The sequence below is a fragment of the Meles meles genome, chromosome 19 (assembly GCF_922984935.1).
Source record: "Meles meles chromosome 19, mMelMel3.1 paternal haplotype, whole genome shotgun sequence".
NCBI classification, from domain to species: Eukaryota; Metazoa; Chordata; class Mammalia; order Carnivora; family Mustelidae; genus Meles; species Meles meles.
Window position 1 is genome coordinate 18,858,737 of NC_060084.1, and position 17,295 is coordinate 18,876,031.

Genomic DNA, 17,295 nt, shown 5'->3' on the forward strand with positions numbered 1-17,295 from the left:
AGCAACACTTCTCCAAGAGGGATGACCTTTGCCTCCCAAAAGGCAGGGATGGCGTAGCCTGTCCAGCCCCAATGCCTTGCCTTCTCGGCAAGTAGAGCTGAAGTGCCCTTATGGGCAGAGTCTGGCCCAGCCACACGGAAGCCAGTGGGGACCCAGCGTGGCTCTGAGGGTTCAGCTCCGGGAGGCAGAGCCCACCCCCAGCCCTCGGGGCACCATGACAGTCCCCTGGCAAGGATGCTCTTGCCCATGGGTAGAGGTGGTAAGTCTGATGTGTTGGATGCTTCTGGTGAGAGCTTTTGACTCCACTGAAAACATGTCTACTCTTTTAAAACTTGCAGTTTCATCGGTCTTTCTTTGATGCTTTCTTAGTGATTCAGTCTTCAGTTAAGCCACAGGCAGTCTCCTGGGGAGAGGAAGCACCCACTCCTTTGTCTGCGCCACATATGTGACTTCTCGCTCGCAGCCAGTGAGCCTGGGATAATGCCTCTGTGTGCCACATCCTATGTGTGGTGCTTCTCCTGTAGACACTTGTGTGCTCTTTGGGAAGAAATTCCTCACCCCTGTATGTGTTTAAGGGGTGGACCGGCTTCTAATCTCTGGCTGTGCAAGATCTTCCCTAAAGATGAACAGCGTGTGGAGGCCGCGTGTGGCCAGTTCAGTGATTCTGGGAGGCAGTGATGGTTTAAGTGGTCCCCATCGTGCCTCCGTGTTCAAAACCAAGCAACCATGAAGTCATTTGCAGCCGCCTGTTGTTTTCTCCCTATCTTGTTTATAGGAAAATAATGACATTACACAGGTAGCAAAAGGCAAAAAAAAAACAAAAAACACTTTCTAGGCTGAAGGCTTCTGCTACTTGATTCTCTCCAGCAAAATAAAAGTTGCTTCTTGCCCCAAGGACTGCCATGAGCTTGTGAGGTCCCAGACGCTTTTTTAGTTCCTAGTGAACTTTACAGAACCCAGAGGTTCTGTCTTTGAGTGTTTCTTACCTTATCAGCAAGCACCCACTCTGAGGACCAGCTAGGCGACGGCCTGGAGAGGTGGGAGCAGAGGGTGGGGCCAGTTTGGGCGGTGAGAGGAGGGAGGGGCTCAGCACACCCAGCTGTGTACTGGGGGACCCTTCGTGGTATCACACGTGGTGACTGACCTGGGCCATTTGGAAAAAACGTACTTGGTGACCTACCTTCCTATCCTCTTGCTTTGGAAAAAATTAGGTCTTGTGTTTGGACTCAGCCTGAGAGCGAGAGCTGGATGTGGGGACCGGCTCGCCTTGGTGCTCTGCATGGGCTCTGGGTGTCTCTTGAGTCTGGACGGGGTGCCTCAGATTTCGGTGGTGTGCGCGCCTAGAGGGAATGTCGACCTGACGCTGCCCACCTTGAGCTTTGTAAATCTTCCTGGCTCGTCATGAAATCTTGTGTTTCCTCTCTCCTCAGCAGATATTACCGAGATCGTAAGAACTGTCTGGTTGAAAAGGTAATTTGAAATATTTGACCCTGTACCTTGCTTTTCTTTAGAAACCATCTCTGACAGAAAATACCCTCAATATCTGTTTGATCGGGAATTTCCTTCTGAAAATGAATGTTTCAGTTGACTTTTCCTTACTCCTGTAAGTGGCATTTATACACTCCTTAGCAATGGGTCCTGATGTGTTTTCCCTTCTTTGGTCTAGATTACATTTTTATTCCATTTGGATGTCATTTCCCAACCTTGGGGATTTTTTTCCCCCTTTCTAGTTTTTCTTATCCCATCAACAGTACAGAAAAAAGTTAACCTGTAAGCCCACCGAGCTTGAATCAGTGGCAACTTGCCTAGAGTAAAACTTAGATTATGGATCCTTTAATAGTGCATCTTTTTTATAGGGTTAGTTTTGGTTTTTTTTTTTTTTTTTGTCTACATTTTTATGCCAGGACATTAATTCGGGTTACTTGCTTATTAGACTCCTGGGAGTGGCCTGTTTTCTTTGGGATGCATTGTACACAAAGGCCAGAGAGCAGAGAGCCTTCATTAAGGGGTTAAAACCACGGCTTGTAGGGAGCTCTCAGAACTTTTCTGGTTCTAATGGAACTTGTCTCAGAGGAACTGAGTGAGCTTTGTTGATGGCATTAGGGCTCGGCCCAAAGTTTCTCTTTGGAATTGTGCCTCGGAAGAGAGGAGGTGTGACAGGTTGATTCAGGGGCTGGTTTGTGTGGGACTTGGTAATAGTCTGAACGGGTCAAATCTGAGTCGTCTCTGGAGGACGATGCCAAACCCTAGTGGGAAGCATCTTATTTAACCAGGAAGTGAGGACACTTGGGGTGGGGGGGGGCTGGTACCCAGGCCAGGCAGGGTCAGGTCTAACGGATGGCTGCCTCCCTTTGTGGGCCATTTTGCTTTCCTGCCTTTTCCAGAATAGGTTTTGCAAGTTTTGAAACTCTGTTCCATTCTCTGGAGAATGGAGGAAGGCAAATCATCAGGGCTTGAAGAGAGAACTGGCTGACCCAAGGGCTGGGGGAGGACGAGGGTAGGAGGCCTGCATGGACCCCCAGGCCGGTCCAGACCCACATGGGGGCTGCCTACTTCCAGTGCTTTCACTCTGTAACCCACAATGAGTTTTCCAGTCCTGCCTCATGATGAAACTGACGTATGTGGATAAAACCAGTGCTTTTAATAACTTGATTTTGATGTTCCCTCGAAGCAAATGTAGGGATCGAAACTATTTGTATATGTTGAAGTTTGTAGGGGTTCAGGAACCCGTGGCAAAAACACTTAACTATTTATTACAGGTATGACTGTATGTGTTTCCCCCCTCCCCCCAAAGTAGGTAATTCTGTCTTTGTATATTTTAAGACAAATAATAATCGCTTCACCTTCGGTGCCTTCCGTGTGTCAGTCACATAAACACTTGTCAATCATGGAATTGAAAAAAAAGATGTACATTTAGTTAAACCAGATGACACTATTTTTGTAGCATGATTTTAGATTGTGTCCTTTTAATATTGCTTTTAGCAATGATGGTTTTGAGGTTTGGCCATTATTCCTTTAAACTTCCTTAAGTATTTTTAAAGAGAAAAAAAAAAACACCCCACCTTGGCTATTCCTGTCTCCTCTCTGCTGCTTTCTCTCCCCAGCGACTTGTTTCTGCTTATTTCAACAGTCTGAGAGTAAGAGTATATTTCTGTGAAATGATTATTAATCAGTGTAACTGCATCTGGCATTTTTAAACCACTTGGTCAGTTAGAGAGCCACTGCTCACCTCAAACAGAAAGGGGAAAGTGGTTTCATAAAAAAGGATAGATACCCGTGGTGCTCTGACTTACCCCTCTTTGGGTCCAAAACAGCAAAGAGCCCCATTGTTGGGGGCTGGTGAGGCTGAGGGCCTTCTCGGGCTTGGTGTCTTCCAGGACCAGCTCAGGCCAGTGCTTCTGCCCTGTTGCCGGCTTCCCTCTGCCCGCGGGAGACAGGCTGCCCGCGTGGCCTCCACCGGCTGGTGGACCTCACATTGGTTTACGGATGCGCGGGGTGGGCTCCATGGCCCTTTCTGATTTTCTGCCTGGACAAAATAGATGTCCTGCTACGAGGAGCTTCATGAAATCGAGACTCGCTACACTCTTTCCCACCCCTGTAGGATGTGGATTCTATCTGGTCCAGAAAATTCTCGAGTAAACTAGCTGAGCCGTTGCAACATGAAGGAATGGATTTACGGAAACGTAAGATTACAGCTTCTCTTTTGTCCCTTTGAAGGGTCAGAATATGTCATTTTAACAAAGGACATCAAGTCAGATGGCTAATTAACTCTAATATGATTATTCATTGGTACTTGGCCTGGTGGCACTTTGGGGGGCAATGTTAATTTAACATTTTACATTTTGCTTCTTAAAAGTCGATTTCCTTTGCTAGTTTGGACACAGCTGTGGGCATTCTAAGGTGATGCCCATGTGGTACACGTTGGTTTGTGCTGTTGCTGGGTCTCCTGGCTTCTCAGACCCTGGCTTGTGGGTTTGACTATCCATTTGGAGTGGTTTTGGCGCCCCAAAGCCTTTGCTCCTGGTGGTTTGTCCCTGACAGCAGACAGAGCCTCACATTGCCCTCAATTTTGCCCCTTTATTTCTTTTGAAGGACCTATTTTTCATGGTACTTGTCCTGATTGTTTTCATAGTGTTCAAATCTGTATTTTTGTATGTAGAGGGAAATAATTTTCTCAACACTAATCGCTAATAAATATTGTATTAAATTGTCATGAAGGAGTACTTGTTTAATAAATGGACACGTAAAAGTGGCATTGTCTCTGTCCTCACTCTCACTTCCCCTCTGTACCTTCGAAGGCTATGGACCCAGTTCCTGAAACAGGCCTCGGAGGTGAGGCTAAACGCAGTCCGCGTCCACAAGAGGGGCCACGGTGTGGGTGTCCACAGGCAGCGTGGCTGGCTTACCTCTGCAGGCAAGGTGGGGCAGAAATTCCTGCCATACACGCCTCTCGGCATCTGCACGCCAACTTTCAGACAGGTTTTCGAACGTGTGCAAAAGCTGGAGCAGAAGGCCTAGGCCAGATGCTGACCCAGCATCCTCCCAGGCTTCAACTCTGAGGTCCCCTATGCAACCAGTTTCCAAACCACGAGAGCCCAGGTGATGGCTGCCTCAGAGGCGCCGTGGGTCGTTACCCTGACACTAAGTGAGAGGGCCCTGGACCCCTTCAAAGGGGCTCCGGGGACCGGGGCAAGCTCCAGAACCTTCTTCCGGTTTCCTGCACTGTGAACCAGGACTGTGTGAGGAGTGAGGGAGAGCACATGCGTCCGCCGCGTTGGCGGTGTGAGCTGTGGAGCAAGAGTTGAGCCCCGGAGCTGTCGGACTCACCGTCGACAGGAGCCGTCTGTGCCGAACAGGACACTGGACTGCACTGCTCTGGGTGGTGTGAGCTGTTTCAAACACATACACTCCAAGCACAGAGTCAGTCTGGTTTAATCCATTATGGCTTTTTTTCACATGCAAGAGAAGAACAAAGGTTACAAATGCCCAAGACATGGGTCCAGATCTGGCTCATTCATGAGGCCTCTTGGGTCAGAGGAAATGCCATTTAAAAAAAGCTACTTTTGTGTAAAAAAAGAAAAAAAAATACATAAAGTTACAAAATCCCATTGAACATACACAGCACGTATCCTCAGGTGAACGCAGAAGGCACATCTCACCTCTCGAAAGGCAGTCAGGAGACCTGCTCTGGTGTCGACAGACTATCATCCTGAGTGCCCGGGAGCCCCTCGCCGGCTGGCGGGCCCCCGGGAAAGAGGGTGTGGCTGGGCCTGCCCAGCCCCCTAGAAACCGTCAGTTATTTCATGGTTAGGTATCCGGATCTTTGGACCTGGTAAGCTGATCTACAACTGTCAGGTCCCCCGGAGAAAACATGGCCCCCCGGGGTGTGAGGTGCCTGTTCTGGGCACTGGGACCTGCTCGCTCCTAGATGAGAGCAAAGGTCGGTTTTCTTCCTGCTTCGAAAACGAAGAGGGCACCGGTGCTCCTGGAACAAAAGAATCTCGCAAGGATCATTCTCGACAAAGTGCCTGGCGTGAGTGGGACACCAAATGCAGACAAAATCCCTGGGGCCTAGCAGGTTGGCCCTGTGGTGGCTTCGGTCCTACTTTTACCCCCGTCCCCGCCACAGGTGACGGAGATAACAAGGCTCCATCAGCTCTGTCCCCTTGTGCTTATCTTTGGCAGAGAATGTACAAGGCTTACGGTCTGTGGGGCAGAAATGAGGAGGCGTGGCAGACTATTCACGACGCCCCCATGTGTGCAGTGGTTAGACGCTGCTCAGCCGAGGGGTGCTGTTGGGTAGGCGGGGCTTGGGCGTGTCACCTCGGGGCCGTGAGGAGGCCGGCTCAGTCAGCAGCTCCCACTGCTGCTGGAGAAGTCACCGCCTCTCTCCCAGCGCAGGAGGCGTCTTGACTGCACCCGGCCAGAAGGCACAACTGTAGGGGCCTGCGGGGCTCAAGTCGTTGGGGCAGGGCAGGGCTTCAGTCAGAGTCAGAGTCGGAATTCTCTTCTGAAAGCAAAGCAAAGGGCATGCTTGGCAGGACTTTGTAGGCCAGCAGGGCCTGGAAGCTGTTTCTGGGGAGACTGGCTGGGTTTCTGGCTGTTGGCTGGAGCCCCAGGCTCAGACCCTTCCCGCGTGGACTGTGCTGTTGGTGGAGCTTGGCAGGAGGGCTGGCCTGGGGCCTGGGACCCAATCCTGCACATCACCTCCAGGACATGGCCACATGGAGCAGGGCACATGCCCCTGCTGTGCCCTGCTCCAGGCCCTCCCCAGTCTCCCCTGGGCCGTGAGTGGGCTGGGGCTGTCAGCATGAAAACTCACCAAACTCAACCCTACCATGCAGTTCAGCAGGACAGGGTGGGGTCAGCTCTTTTCTGGCACAAGAAAGTAAGCTATACTCAAAAATCAGGAAGCTGCTTTTCAGCCATCTTATAGTTTGAGCCCCCCTTGCCCCCAGTCCTAATTTTATATGGTAATCAGACTCATTTTATGACGTTAAGGGCCGATCTAAAGTTTGAGTCAAGGGTTCCTGAAGTCCAATATTGAAGACTACTCTCTAGAGTCTTCTGGAACCCCCACTCCAGGAAGGAAAAGCACCCAAGTCGCCAACCCTCCAGCCTCAGCCCCAGTACTACTTGCTAATTTCAGGGAGGGACATCCCTCCACTGGCCAACTCTGTCTCTTAGAGCCCCAGTCTGCCCTCACACTGTTGCCGGGTCATGGATGAGCTCCGAGAGCCTCTGTAAACCCTGACTCCCTTGGCCCCGTCCCGAGGGTTAGACTGGTCCGATTTGGTGGGCTTGCTTTATTCTAACACATAAGCTAGGAATCATTGTACATCAAAAAAATCATACGTCCATCTCCAAGTCTCAAAGCCCACAGTACTCAAGCACATGTCTCCACTGTTACTTCCTACTTGCCTACTGGGCTAGTGGTCTAAAAACACCCAGGGCAGGGAACAGGTAGGTCACAAAGGCCTAAGGAAAATGTCTAGGGACAGTGACCCTAGGTGTGGCTGAAGTACAGGATGGGAGGACATGAGCCTCATCCATTCTTGGCAGAAGGATGGTTTCTGCTGGCTCATAAACCTGCGCTTGCCCAGGTGCTGCGGATAACGATGAGAGCCTGGTTCTCTGGTCCCTGAGCCATAGGCTGGTGAAACTGGGCAGATGCCTGGGTTTCAGGGTAGGTGGCCGCTCTGGCTGCCTTGGGGGCTCACCAGGGAAGGTCTCGTCCACAGGAGGTGCCCAGCCTGCCCTCAGCATGCCTTTCCTGGGAAGCCCGAGGCCCTGGGGAGCCAGCCCACTTTATGATCCATGCCCCATAAAGGGACAGGAGAACCGTGCTGGGAACCCATTTCCTACCCATAGTGGGAGAGAGGGAATGCTCCTCCAACCTCAAACTGGTCAAGTATCCCTAAGGGAGAACAGGGTCCCCAGCAACAGTCCTGGGTTGAGAAGCCAGGGTCCCAGGTGAAAACCCACAGGTGGCCACCCACCTTCTGCCTTGTCGGCTGTGTTCTCTTCTGCGGAGTCCCCTTGTTTGAGGAATTTGGCCACGTCATTAAAGATCAGGTAGAAGTCGATTGCAAACATGATGGTGGCAAAGAAGCCAAATACCTGTGAGACGGGGGACAGGATGGATGGGACCCATCATCAGAAGCTGGAAGTCCCCGGTCCGAGAGCCCGGGAGAAGCAGAGAAGCTGCCGCCCCGCTCGATATGCTCAGATACCTCGATATGCTCAGATACGTAGCTCAGATAGCAAACACACCCCTCCCGGTACCAACAAGTAGGAAAATGAGCTGTTACCTTGGCTCGGCAAACAGCCTTCAAAACTTGGGGCAGATTAAATCTCCAGTAAGAGGAGTTTGGAATCTCTTGAGATCCAACTGCAAGCCCAAGGGGCCCCTGTGGGCACAGACTCTGCCCCAGACATTGAGCGTCCAAGGGGCATCTGGGACTCCATCAGGGGTGGGCTGAACTTGAGGGGGCATTGCTGGGCAACCCCTTCCAGGGCTAGGGTGGCTACTCACCCCAGCTGCTTTGGAAGCCCCGTCCGAGTACTTGGCGACAGCTGTGATGGAGATGGCGAAGTAGATGAGAGCGGCTGTGACACAGCGCAGGAAGTCCTGGGGAGAGGTGGGCGTGGTCACTGCTCTGGGCTCCCAGGAATGGAGCACAGCTGTGGGATCCGGGGTAGTGTGGAGCAGGGCGGGGAGTCCAGACAGGGGCACGGGCTCAGAAGGGCACCAGGTAGCAGGAACGGGGCTGGAACCCACTGTTCCCAGGGGACAACGGGCCCCGCGGGCTGGATACACACCTGGTGCCCTGCAGGTCTGGCACCCCTGGGGCTCCTGCCCTGTCCTGGCCCCACCTTGCACTCCCTAGTTCTTCTCCCACCCCCATTCCTGCCCCTGCCCAGGTGCCCCTGGAGGCTGCCAGCAGCTGGGCTGCCCCGTTCCGGGTCCAGCTGGCCATCCCCTGCCCAGTGGACAACAGGACGTGGGCCAGCCTGCCGTTTGCCCTGTGGCTGGGCCCACACGCAGATCTCCTTGTTTGATGAGAAAGATGGGGGAAACCTGGTCACTTGCTTCCTGCTGGCTCTCCAGTGGGGAGATCTGGCCTTGGGCCTCGCTGTGCCACACACTTGTGGCAGATACATTTACGTATCATGGTTTCTGCTCACCTGTTCCTAAAATGGGGACACAAGGTGCAGCCCATCAGGAAGCACATTGGATATGAAGCCAAGGAGCCAGCGTTCACTCGCAGCCCTTCTGTCCCTTTCAAACAGCAAAGTTTGAGGTGGGGCTCTGGGGCCTCCCGGGTGACCAGGCAAGTTGCCAGATGGCTGGGGTCTGGCTAAAGCCCGCAAGTCCTCAGTTAACCTGTCCTGCTCTTGTGGAAATGGCTTGAATTCCTGCGGCCGAGGCTCATTCCGGCTGGCCCAGCTGGGAGCACCAGCGCCACCTGGTGGCCAGTGGCCAGGATGTCAGCTGGGGTTCTCAGCCTCATCCAGAGACCTCCCAGAGGTAAGACAACCTGCTCTGGGTCATGTGGCTGCTCAGTGGAGAGTCCCGGCTCCAACCAACTGTAAAGAGCCCCTCCGGCGCACTGAAGAAAGGATGAGGGTCAAAATGCAGCCAGCCCCTTCCTCCTGGGCCCAGCCCTCACCATCATGGGCCAGCACAAGCCCTGCCACTTGTCATTCAGCTGCATCGCATCCGCAAAGAGGAAGTAGAGGGCCAGCAGGAACTCCAGCAGAGGCGCTGCGAGGAAGGCGGATGCAGAGGACGCCACGTAGCAGACAAAGGTGATGAATGAGAGACCCTGGAGGGGACGGGAGGAAAAATCAGAACCTTTTTTACAACCCCTGGCCCTGGGCTCTGCAGCCAAGGCCAGAGGTCGCTCCAGCAGGGGGGGCAACCTGCCCACAGTCCTGCAGCTGCCAGGATTAGAACCCCATCATGGGGCCCTGGCCCACATGCTTGCTGCCCTTGAGGCCTCTGGGCACAGGTCTGCACCCTGATCCCCATGCCGGAGCCCTGTCAGGACCCAGTCGAACGCCCCAGCTTCCCATGTATATCCAGTCCCCCAGGAGGCTGCCTCCTGCGGCTGCTTACCCAGCCCCCCACTCCAGCAGGCTCTATGGCAGAATCCACCCAACTTAGATGGTGCACAACAGGGCAAATCAAACCCAAGGAGTCTCAGAGGCAGCTCATGAAGCAGGAACCACCTCAACAAATGACACCCAACTCCCGAGAACGTGAATGTAGATGAGAAACAATACACAAATCTTGAGTTTAATGATATGCATGACGAAGTGCTCAGAGTTGGAATGTACTGATAATGTATTCTGCATGAAAACCTAACTGGTGGACAGACAGAAGGATAAGATGCGGATAAAGCAAAGCTGGCAGCAGGTTAACAACTGTACAGTCTAGGCGGTGGGTATATGGGCGTTGACGGTTTAACTCTTTGGGTTTTCTGTCTGCCAGTTCATACGAAGAAAAAACCTCCAGGAGGGGAGCGTTGACCCTGCAGCTTCTGTGCACGCCGCACTAAGGAACAAGAATCAGCGTTCTCCGCACCCCTGTCCACCTGCTGTGGGCGGGAACTGATGCCCGAGGATGCTGAGGCCCCCTGGCCAGTTCTGTAGACCATATGAGATGCTGTTTCCCTGGCCAGGGCCTGAGGCTTGGGCATCCTCACAACCACCCATACATGGGTGTTGCCCACAGCCCACCTCACAGATCAGAAGACTGAGGGACAGACAGGTGAAGTGAGCTGCTCAGTGTCATGTGGCCAATAAGAAGGCATTGGAATTTGAACCCAAGGCTGGCTGACCACACACCTGTAGTTCTTAAGGAATCTTGCCCTGTGGGTGCGGCCTTTATCTGTCTTGATTTCTGTCACTATGGCTGGGCAGGGTTTGAGCATGTCCATGGCTGAGTAGCTTGGAGTGGGGCCCAGGGGGCCCTGCAGGGACACTGAGATGCCCCACAGGAAACGCTGTGGCTGCTTCAGACAAATGAGCTGCAGAGATCCCACGGAGTCCCCAGGGTACCTGCATCTGCCTTGAACAGGGCCAGGGAAGTAGCTGGGTTCAACTTGAACAGATGGGAAATTAAGGCACAGAGAGTGGCCTCCCAGGAAAACAAGGCCATGAGACCCTGACCCATCCCTGTCCATAGCTCCTGCTGCTAGTCCTGTTCTTGTGTCCCTCCCCTTCCTGTCCACCACCCCCCAAAGCCAGATTCTGGGGAGCCCCCTCTTCATTCCTGTTTCCTCATTCCCTGATTCCTGGTGGCTACTTCCTCCCCTTTCCTGTCCCTGTCAGCCTCCCCATTTCCTTGGGCCTGGAAGCAGCCAGAGGTGACCAGAGGGAGGCAAAATTGACCAGAGAGGTTCCCCTTGTGATTAACTCTAACCAGTTCTTCGTCCCTACTTCTTCATCCTCCTAGATAGGGATTCCTGACACACAGCTACACCAAGGGCCTCATCTGAGGCTGGCTGGAGCGGGGGTTGGGGTTGGTGTTCCTCACTGGCCTGTGGATTTAAGGCTTCTCTGCAAAAGTGGCTCCCATCCACCTCCAGGCTGGGACTGGGGTGGCCAAAGAGAGGCGACTCCCTGGAGTGTGGGCTGAGTCCTGAGCCCTTGGTGCCTCACTTGAGAGCTGGGCTGGTGACCTCTGGGCTGACCCCAGGGGCAGAAGAAGTGGCAGGAAGGCCTCCTGCCATCTGCCCTGGGCAGTAGGAAGGAGAGGTCTGGGGCAGAAGCCTCCTTCCTCTGATCCCCACTCTCATCCTTCCCTCACCTGACCCTCAAATCCTGTCAGATTCCCTAGACGTCCTGGCCTCAGCCTTCTTGTCTGCAAAGTGGGAATAACAACAGGGACTGCCAAACTGCCTGGGATCTAAGTAACAAGAGCTGCTCCTTATCTCGCCTTCTCTGTGCGGGGCCACTTCGTTCCCTTCCCTGCAGACGACCAGCACCAAGCCCCCACCCCACCCGCGGATGGTGCGGGAGTTCTCGTAGTGTCCCCAGGACAAAGGCCTGACGGGCCCGGGTGGGGGTTGCGGGAAGGAGGAAGGAGCTCGGCGGGGGCGGGGCGGCTGGATCTGAGCGGGGGAGGGGAGGAGGGGGATGAAGTCACCCGCTGGGCTCCCGCCCCCGCCCCCTGCACCCGGGGGGAGGGGTCGGCCTGCACACCTCTCACTGTGCGGCCCGGGCCTCACCCAATCCCGGGGATCCCCTTCCCACTTCCCGCTGTTCCCCGTCTTGGCTGGCCGGAGTCCACCCCAGCCTCCGCCCTGCAGCTCGAGGCCCGGCCGGCTCTCCCTACGCCCAGGAAAGCAGGCAGGGGCGCGGAGAGCCCACCCTGACCCCGACTCGGGCGTCGTGAAGCACCGAGCCGACTGATTTCTCCCGGGGCGCAGCCAGGAATGGCGGGAGGGTTTGGGGAGCGGAGCGCCTAAGACCGAGGCCAGAAGATGAGGGGCCGCAGCCCGTTCCGGGGGCCCAGAGACGGCGAAGGCACCCGAGGTCACACAGCGCAGGGTTGAGTTTCCAGGGGCCCGCCCGTCGCCTTGGCAGGCCCGGGACTTAGGCTTCCCGAGCAACCCCCCAGGTTGGGTTAGGGAGCCCGAAGGGCCTGGGTTCGGGCCCCGCCTCGCCTCTGCCTCCCGCGTTGGGCTTCGGCGCCCCCCAACGCCTGGAGAAGTGCGCCCAGCTCCGCCCGTCTGCCGCGCCTCCGAGGGCTCGTTGGGGCCCGGGCGTCCCGACGGCGCCTCAGCCGTCCCAGGCCCGGGCCCCGCGCCGCACTCACCGACTCGGCCAGCAGGAGGCGGCCTTTGAGCGAGCAGAGGAAGGCGCGCGCCGGCAGGAGGGCGCGGAGCCCGGGCATCGCCGCACCGGGCGCAGAGCGGCCGGCGCGCGCCGAGGCCGGGTCCGGGTCCGGGTCCGGGTCGGGCTCCTGGTCTGGTGGCCACATGGCGGCGGCGGCGACGGCGGCGGCAGGGACCGAGGCGCACCCCGCTCCTTAACCCCGCGCCGGGGAGGGAAGCGGAAACCCGGGCTGTGCGGAAGGAGAAAAGGCGAGACCCAGGAGCGGGGGCGCATCCCCCACCGCCCCGCCCCCGCCCCGCCCCTCCTGCCGACTCCCCTCCTCCCCTCCTCCCCTCCTAGCCGTCTCCCGCTCCCCGTGGCCCAGCTCGCTTCTTCCGCTCGCCTTCCACCTCCTCCCTTCCTCCCTCCTACCCGGGTTGCCCCAGCTGCTCCGGGCCCCCCGGGGCGGGAGCTTCCGCGGGGCTGGCCTGAGGCCCCCTCACACCCCCCGCACTCTCCGCACAGCCCTGGCCCGGAGTTCCGAGACTTTCTTTTTGCGTCCCCTGAACGCCCCGTCGGGGCTTCCAGCCTTCTCTGCCTGCCCTGAAGGCTTGAGTACGCTCGTGCGTCGTCTAGCTTCCTGCCCGTGTCCTTGCTCATGTCCAGGACCCAGGAAGCCAGGCGCCCAAACGGCAAGGCCCCTGTTTCGTCCTCCTGCGCTTTTCGTGGAGCTGTCAGCTCCCCACCCCACTCCCTCTTTCTCCCCTGGCCACCCCTCCCATCTTCGGCCAGCCCGGCCTCCTGTACTGGCTGCCCCAGCCTGCCTTCTGCTCCCTCTTCCCATTCATACCCGGGGGACTCCCAGAGGGCGCCTGGGCCCCAATGAAGGGCACCGCCAGCCATCCTTCCTCCCCAAGATCTGAGACCCGAGGTTGTCCTTGTTCTCCCTCACCGTCAGTCCATCACCAGGGCCCTTACCTCTTCACCTCCTAAAGGCTTCTTTGTCTCTGTTCACTTCTCACCATCACCAAGACCTCCAGAAGGCCGCAGCATACTCCCGTCCCCTCCAGGACTGTTGGGAAGATGTCTTTAAGAGGCCTCTCCGCTTCCTCTCTTGGCAGCCAGAGGGATGCTTAAATCCTCAATCAGGATCGCCTCCGCCTCCCTTATCCCCCAAACCTTGGGAGATGGGGAGATTCCCATCTTGCTCAGAGTCTTGGTAGAGAGACAAAGAACGTTATCCCCTGGTGTCCTCTGCTCCCTGTCTCTCCCACACATAGGCCTTCTTACAGTTTCTTGAACAAACCATGCTCCCTCCCCACTCCAGGGCTTTGGAGCCTGCTGACCCTGCTACCCCGAATGCTCTTCTCCACCTCCTTATCTGATGAACTCTTCACTCTGGGATCATTCCACAGTGTCACTTTCTCAAAGAAGACTTCGATGACACCTCCTGCTGGGTAAGAGACATTCATTCATTTATTCATTCATTCATTCAACAGCAGTGCTAGGAGGATTGCATTTGCGGGATGCAAGGATGCATCACCTTAATTTGCGGGGAGTGGGTCAACAATGTGTCCTGAATAAGATGATTCTTGGTAACAGGTGTCTGGCTGGTTATGTCGGGTTCCGAGGGTTGCCAGGAGCCTTTGTGGAAGAAAGGACTGAGCAAAGGGCCTAGGGGAGAAGACAGATGGTAGAGAACCAGACCCTGGTGTTTGGCTCTTACTCTAGATCCCCTGGGAGAAGGCCAGGTGAGGGTTAGAACAGAGACAACCTGATACTAATCAGTGTTAATTTGGCTCAAAATTGTAACTCACTAAGAAGTAGAAAACAACCCAATTTTTTTTGATTGGCCAAAGTTTTGAACAAACAATACAACGAAGATATATGAATGTCCAGTAAGCACTTGACACTATATTCAATATTATTAGACATCTAGGAATGCAAGTTAGAGCCACCATGAGATACTATTTTATACCTATTAAAATGGCTTCAGAAAAGGGGACTCTCCCATTCAAGTGCTGAAGAGTATGTGGAACAACCCGAACTCTCATACACCCCTGATGGGGTTGGAAGTGATGACCTCCCAGTGCGGAAGATAGCTTGGCAGTTTCTTAAAATGTTAGAGACATACCATGTGCCCCGGACATTTTATTTTATTTTAAAGATTTTACTTATTTATTTGACAGAGAGAGATCACAAGTAGGTAGAGAGACAGGCGCAGAGGGAGAGAGAAAGGGAGAGAGAAAGAGAGAGAGAGGAGGAAGCAGGCTCCCTGCCGAGCAGAGAGCCCGATGTGGGGCTCGATCCCAGGACCCTGAGATCATGACCTGAGCCGAAGGCAGAGGCTTAACCCACTGGCCACCCAGGTGCCCTGCCCTGGACATTTTATTTGGAAGGATTTACCCAAGAGAAATGAAAGCGCATGTGTTTCAGAAGGCTTGGACCTGAATGTTCATAGTGGCTCTATTTTTATTTTTTAATTTATTTTTTATTATTTTTTAAGATTTTATGTATTCATTTGTCAGAGAGAGAGAGAGAGTGCACGGGGCGCAGGAGCTGGAGCACAAGGTGGGGGAGGGGCGGAAGCCTGAAAAAGCAGGCTCCCTGCTGAGAAAAGAGCAGATAGGGAACTTAGTCCCAGGACCCTGGGATCCTGACCTGAGCCAAAAGGAGAGGCTTAACCGACTGAGCCATGGCGGGGAACCCGAGGCTCTCCTTCCCCCTCCCCGCCACCAAAGATTTATGATTTATTTATTTATTTATTTATTTGACACAGAGAGAGATCGATCACAGGTAGGCAGGCAGAGAGAGGGGGAAGCAGGCTTTCCTCTGGGCAGTAAGCCTGTGGGGCTCGGGCCCAACAGGGAGATCATGACCTGAGCTGAAGGCAGAGGGTTAACCCACTGAGCCACCCAGGGGCCCTAAGGTCTATTTTTAATTACTCAAACTTCACAATGCCCAATGGCACATTACAGCTGAGAGTATGAACTCCCTGAGGGGCGTCCCGCTGCTGGAATGCGCTCATCAGGAAGAAGGACTAAACCACGGACAGATTCAAAAGTAGCGATGCATTTTGCAGACATGATGTTGAGTGAAAAAAGCCAGACTCAAAAGGGGACATGCTGTATGATTCCATTTTTATGAATTTCTGGAACAGGCGAAACTCAGCTGTGATGACGGAAGTCGAATCAGTGGTGACCTGGGTTGGGGGCAGGAGGAAGCTCTTTGGAGCGCTGGAACTGTTTTTTTTATTTTCATGAGGGTAATTGTTGCACAGAAACACGCATTTGTCAAAGCACATCAAATGCTCCATTTAAAATGGTTGCATTTTATTTCAAGTAATCTCTATCTCACTTTACTGAAAGGGAACTCATGCAAAAAATATATATATATATATATTGACTCACTGAAGTGGCTGAAAGGGCCCAGGGGAGGCAAGGAGAACCCGAGGGGCGCCCTCCTGCTTGAGGTGACTGGATGCCTGTGTTTGCTGTCCCTCCACCACAGGCTGTGAGTTGCGTGGGAGACTGTCCTCGTCCAGCCCAGAGCCTGTCATTCAGATGGCACCAGGAAGTGTCTGCTATGGGTTGAAGAAAGGTGCTGCTAATTCCCTTTACATTCCTGCGTGAGGAATATTTTCTGTTCTCCTGCACTGATTATTTTATTCTTTGGGTTATAATTGAATACTATCATGCTTGATTTTGTTGGTTAAATTGTTAAATCTTTGGCCTTTATTAGCTCCTACAGGTGGGCTTCTGGGTACCCATCCCCCATCATCTCCTCCTCTCCATTTCCTTATTTCTGGCCCTATAAGATGCATCAGGTTCATTTTGTATTCTCCCCATCCCAGCCCTAGATTCCTCCAGGAAGCTCTGGTTTTTACTGGAGAATGGTATTTAAAGATAAATCCCTCAGGGCGTTCCTAATTTGCATTTTTCTAGTTATGAGTGGCTGGGGGGGGGTTGGTTGCTTTTTGTTTGTTTGCATATGTAACAACCATTTGCATTTGCTTTTCTGAGAACTGACTTTTCATACACTTTGTATGTTTTTCTATTAATTGTTGGTTTAAAAAAATGGGCACATAAGAAAGCATATTTTCAGGAAATTAGTTCTTTTTCTGAAATTTGAGTTACAAATAGTTCTTCCTTGGCTTATCGTTTGTCTTTTACTTTGCATTTTTGCCATACAGATTTCTCCTTTTAGAATGTGGTGTTTTTCTCCTTCAGTCTAAGAATGTGGTGACCGATGATAGCAATTTTTTCCCAGGGTTCACTGTCCTTACATTCATGGGATGTGCTTTTAATGGTCATGTTGCTTTGTTCTTTTGATAAACGCCTCGATTCATTTAGTTAGTATTTGGGGGGAGATTTTTGCCTTTCTTTTCTTTTTTTTTTTTTAAGATTTTATTTATTTATTTGACAGAGAGAGATCACAAGTAGTCAGAGAGACAGGCGCAGAGAGAGAGAGAGAGAGAGAGAGGGAAGCAGGCTCCCCGCCGAGCAGAGAGCCCGATGTGGGACTCGATCCCAGGACCCTGAGATCATGACCTGAGCCGAAGGCAGCGGCTTAACCCACTGAGCCACCCAGGCGCCCCTGCCTTTATTTTCATAAATAGAATTGACCTCTAGTTTTTATTTCATTTTATTTGTTGTGTGTTGTGTTATCTTTTATTTAAGTCTGTGTTTCCTAATGAAGGCATTTAAAGCTATAAATTTTTCTCTGAGGACTGCTTAGGACACATTCTTAAAATAATGCTCTAGTTTTTATCCACTTCTAATTAGCTTGTAGTTTCCATTTTAAATTTCCTCTTTAATCCAAGAATAATTTTAAAAGGTGTTTTAAATTTTCCAGATTGATAAATTTTTGGCTGCACTTTTGTGGTGAATACCAAATTTCAGTATTTATTTTATTCAGAGAACAGCTCTGTATGTTCTGCTTTTTGGAACTTGTTGTGATTTTGAGTCC

At 53.1% G+C, this 17,295-nt stretch overlaps 1 protein-coding gene across 1 annotated transcript; it reads right to left on the reverse strand.

Moving 5' to 3' along the window:
- Positions 1-1,135: 1,135 nt before the first annotated feature.
- Positions 1,136-12,645, reverse strand: CMTM3 (CKLF like MARVEL transmembrane domain containing 3). Its single transcript, XM_045986978.1, has 5 exons — positions 12,329-12,645; positions 9,174-9,329; positions 8,036-8,131; positions 7,500-7,620; positions 1,136-6,010 (listed from the first exon to the last, which is right to left on the reverse strand). The coding sequence occupies exons 1-5, from the start codon at positions 12,491-12,493 to the stop codon at positions 5,982-5,984; spliced, it is 567 nt and encodes a 188-aa protein (XP_045842934.1). The 5' UTR covers positions 12,494-12,645; the 3' UTR covers positions 1,136-5,981.
- Between the last annotated feature and the right edge of the window lie 4,650 nt (positions 12,646-17,295).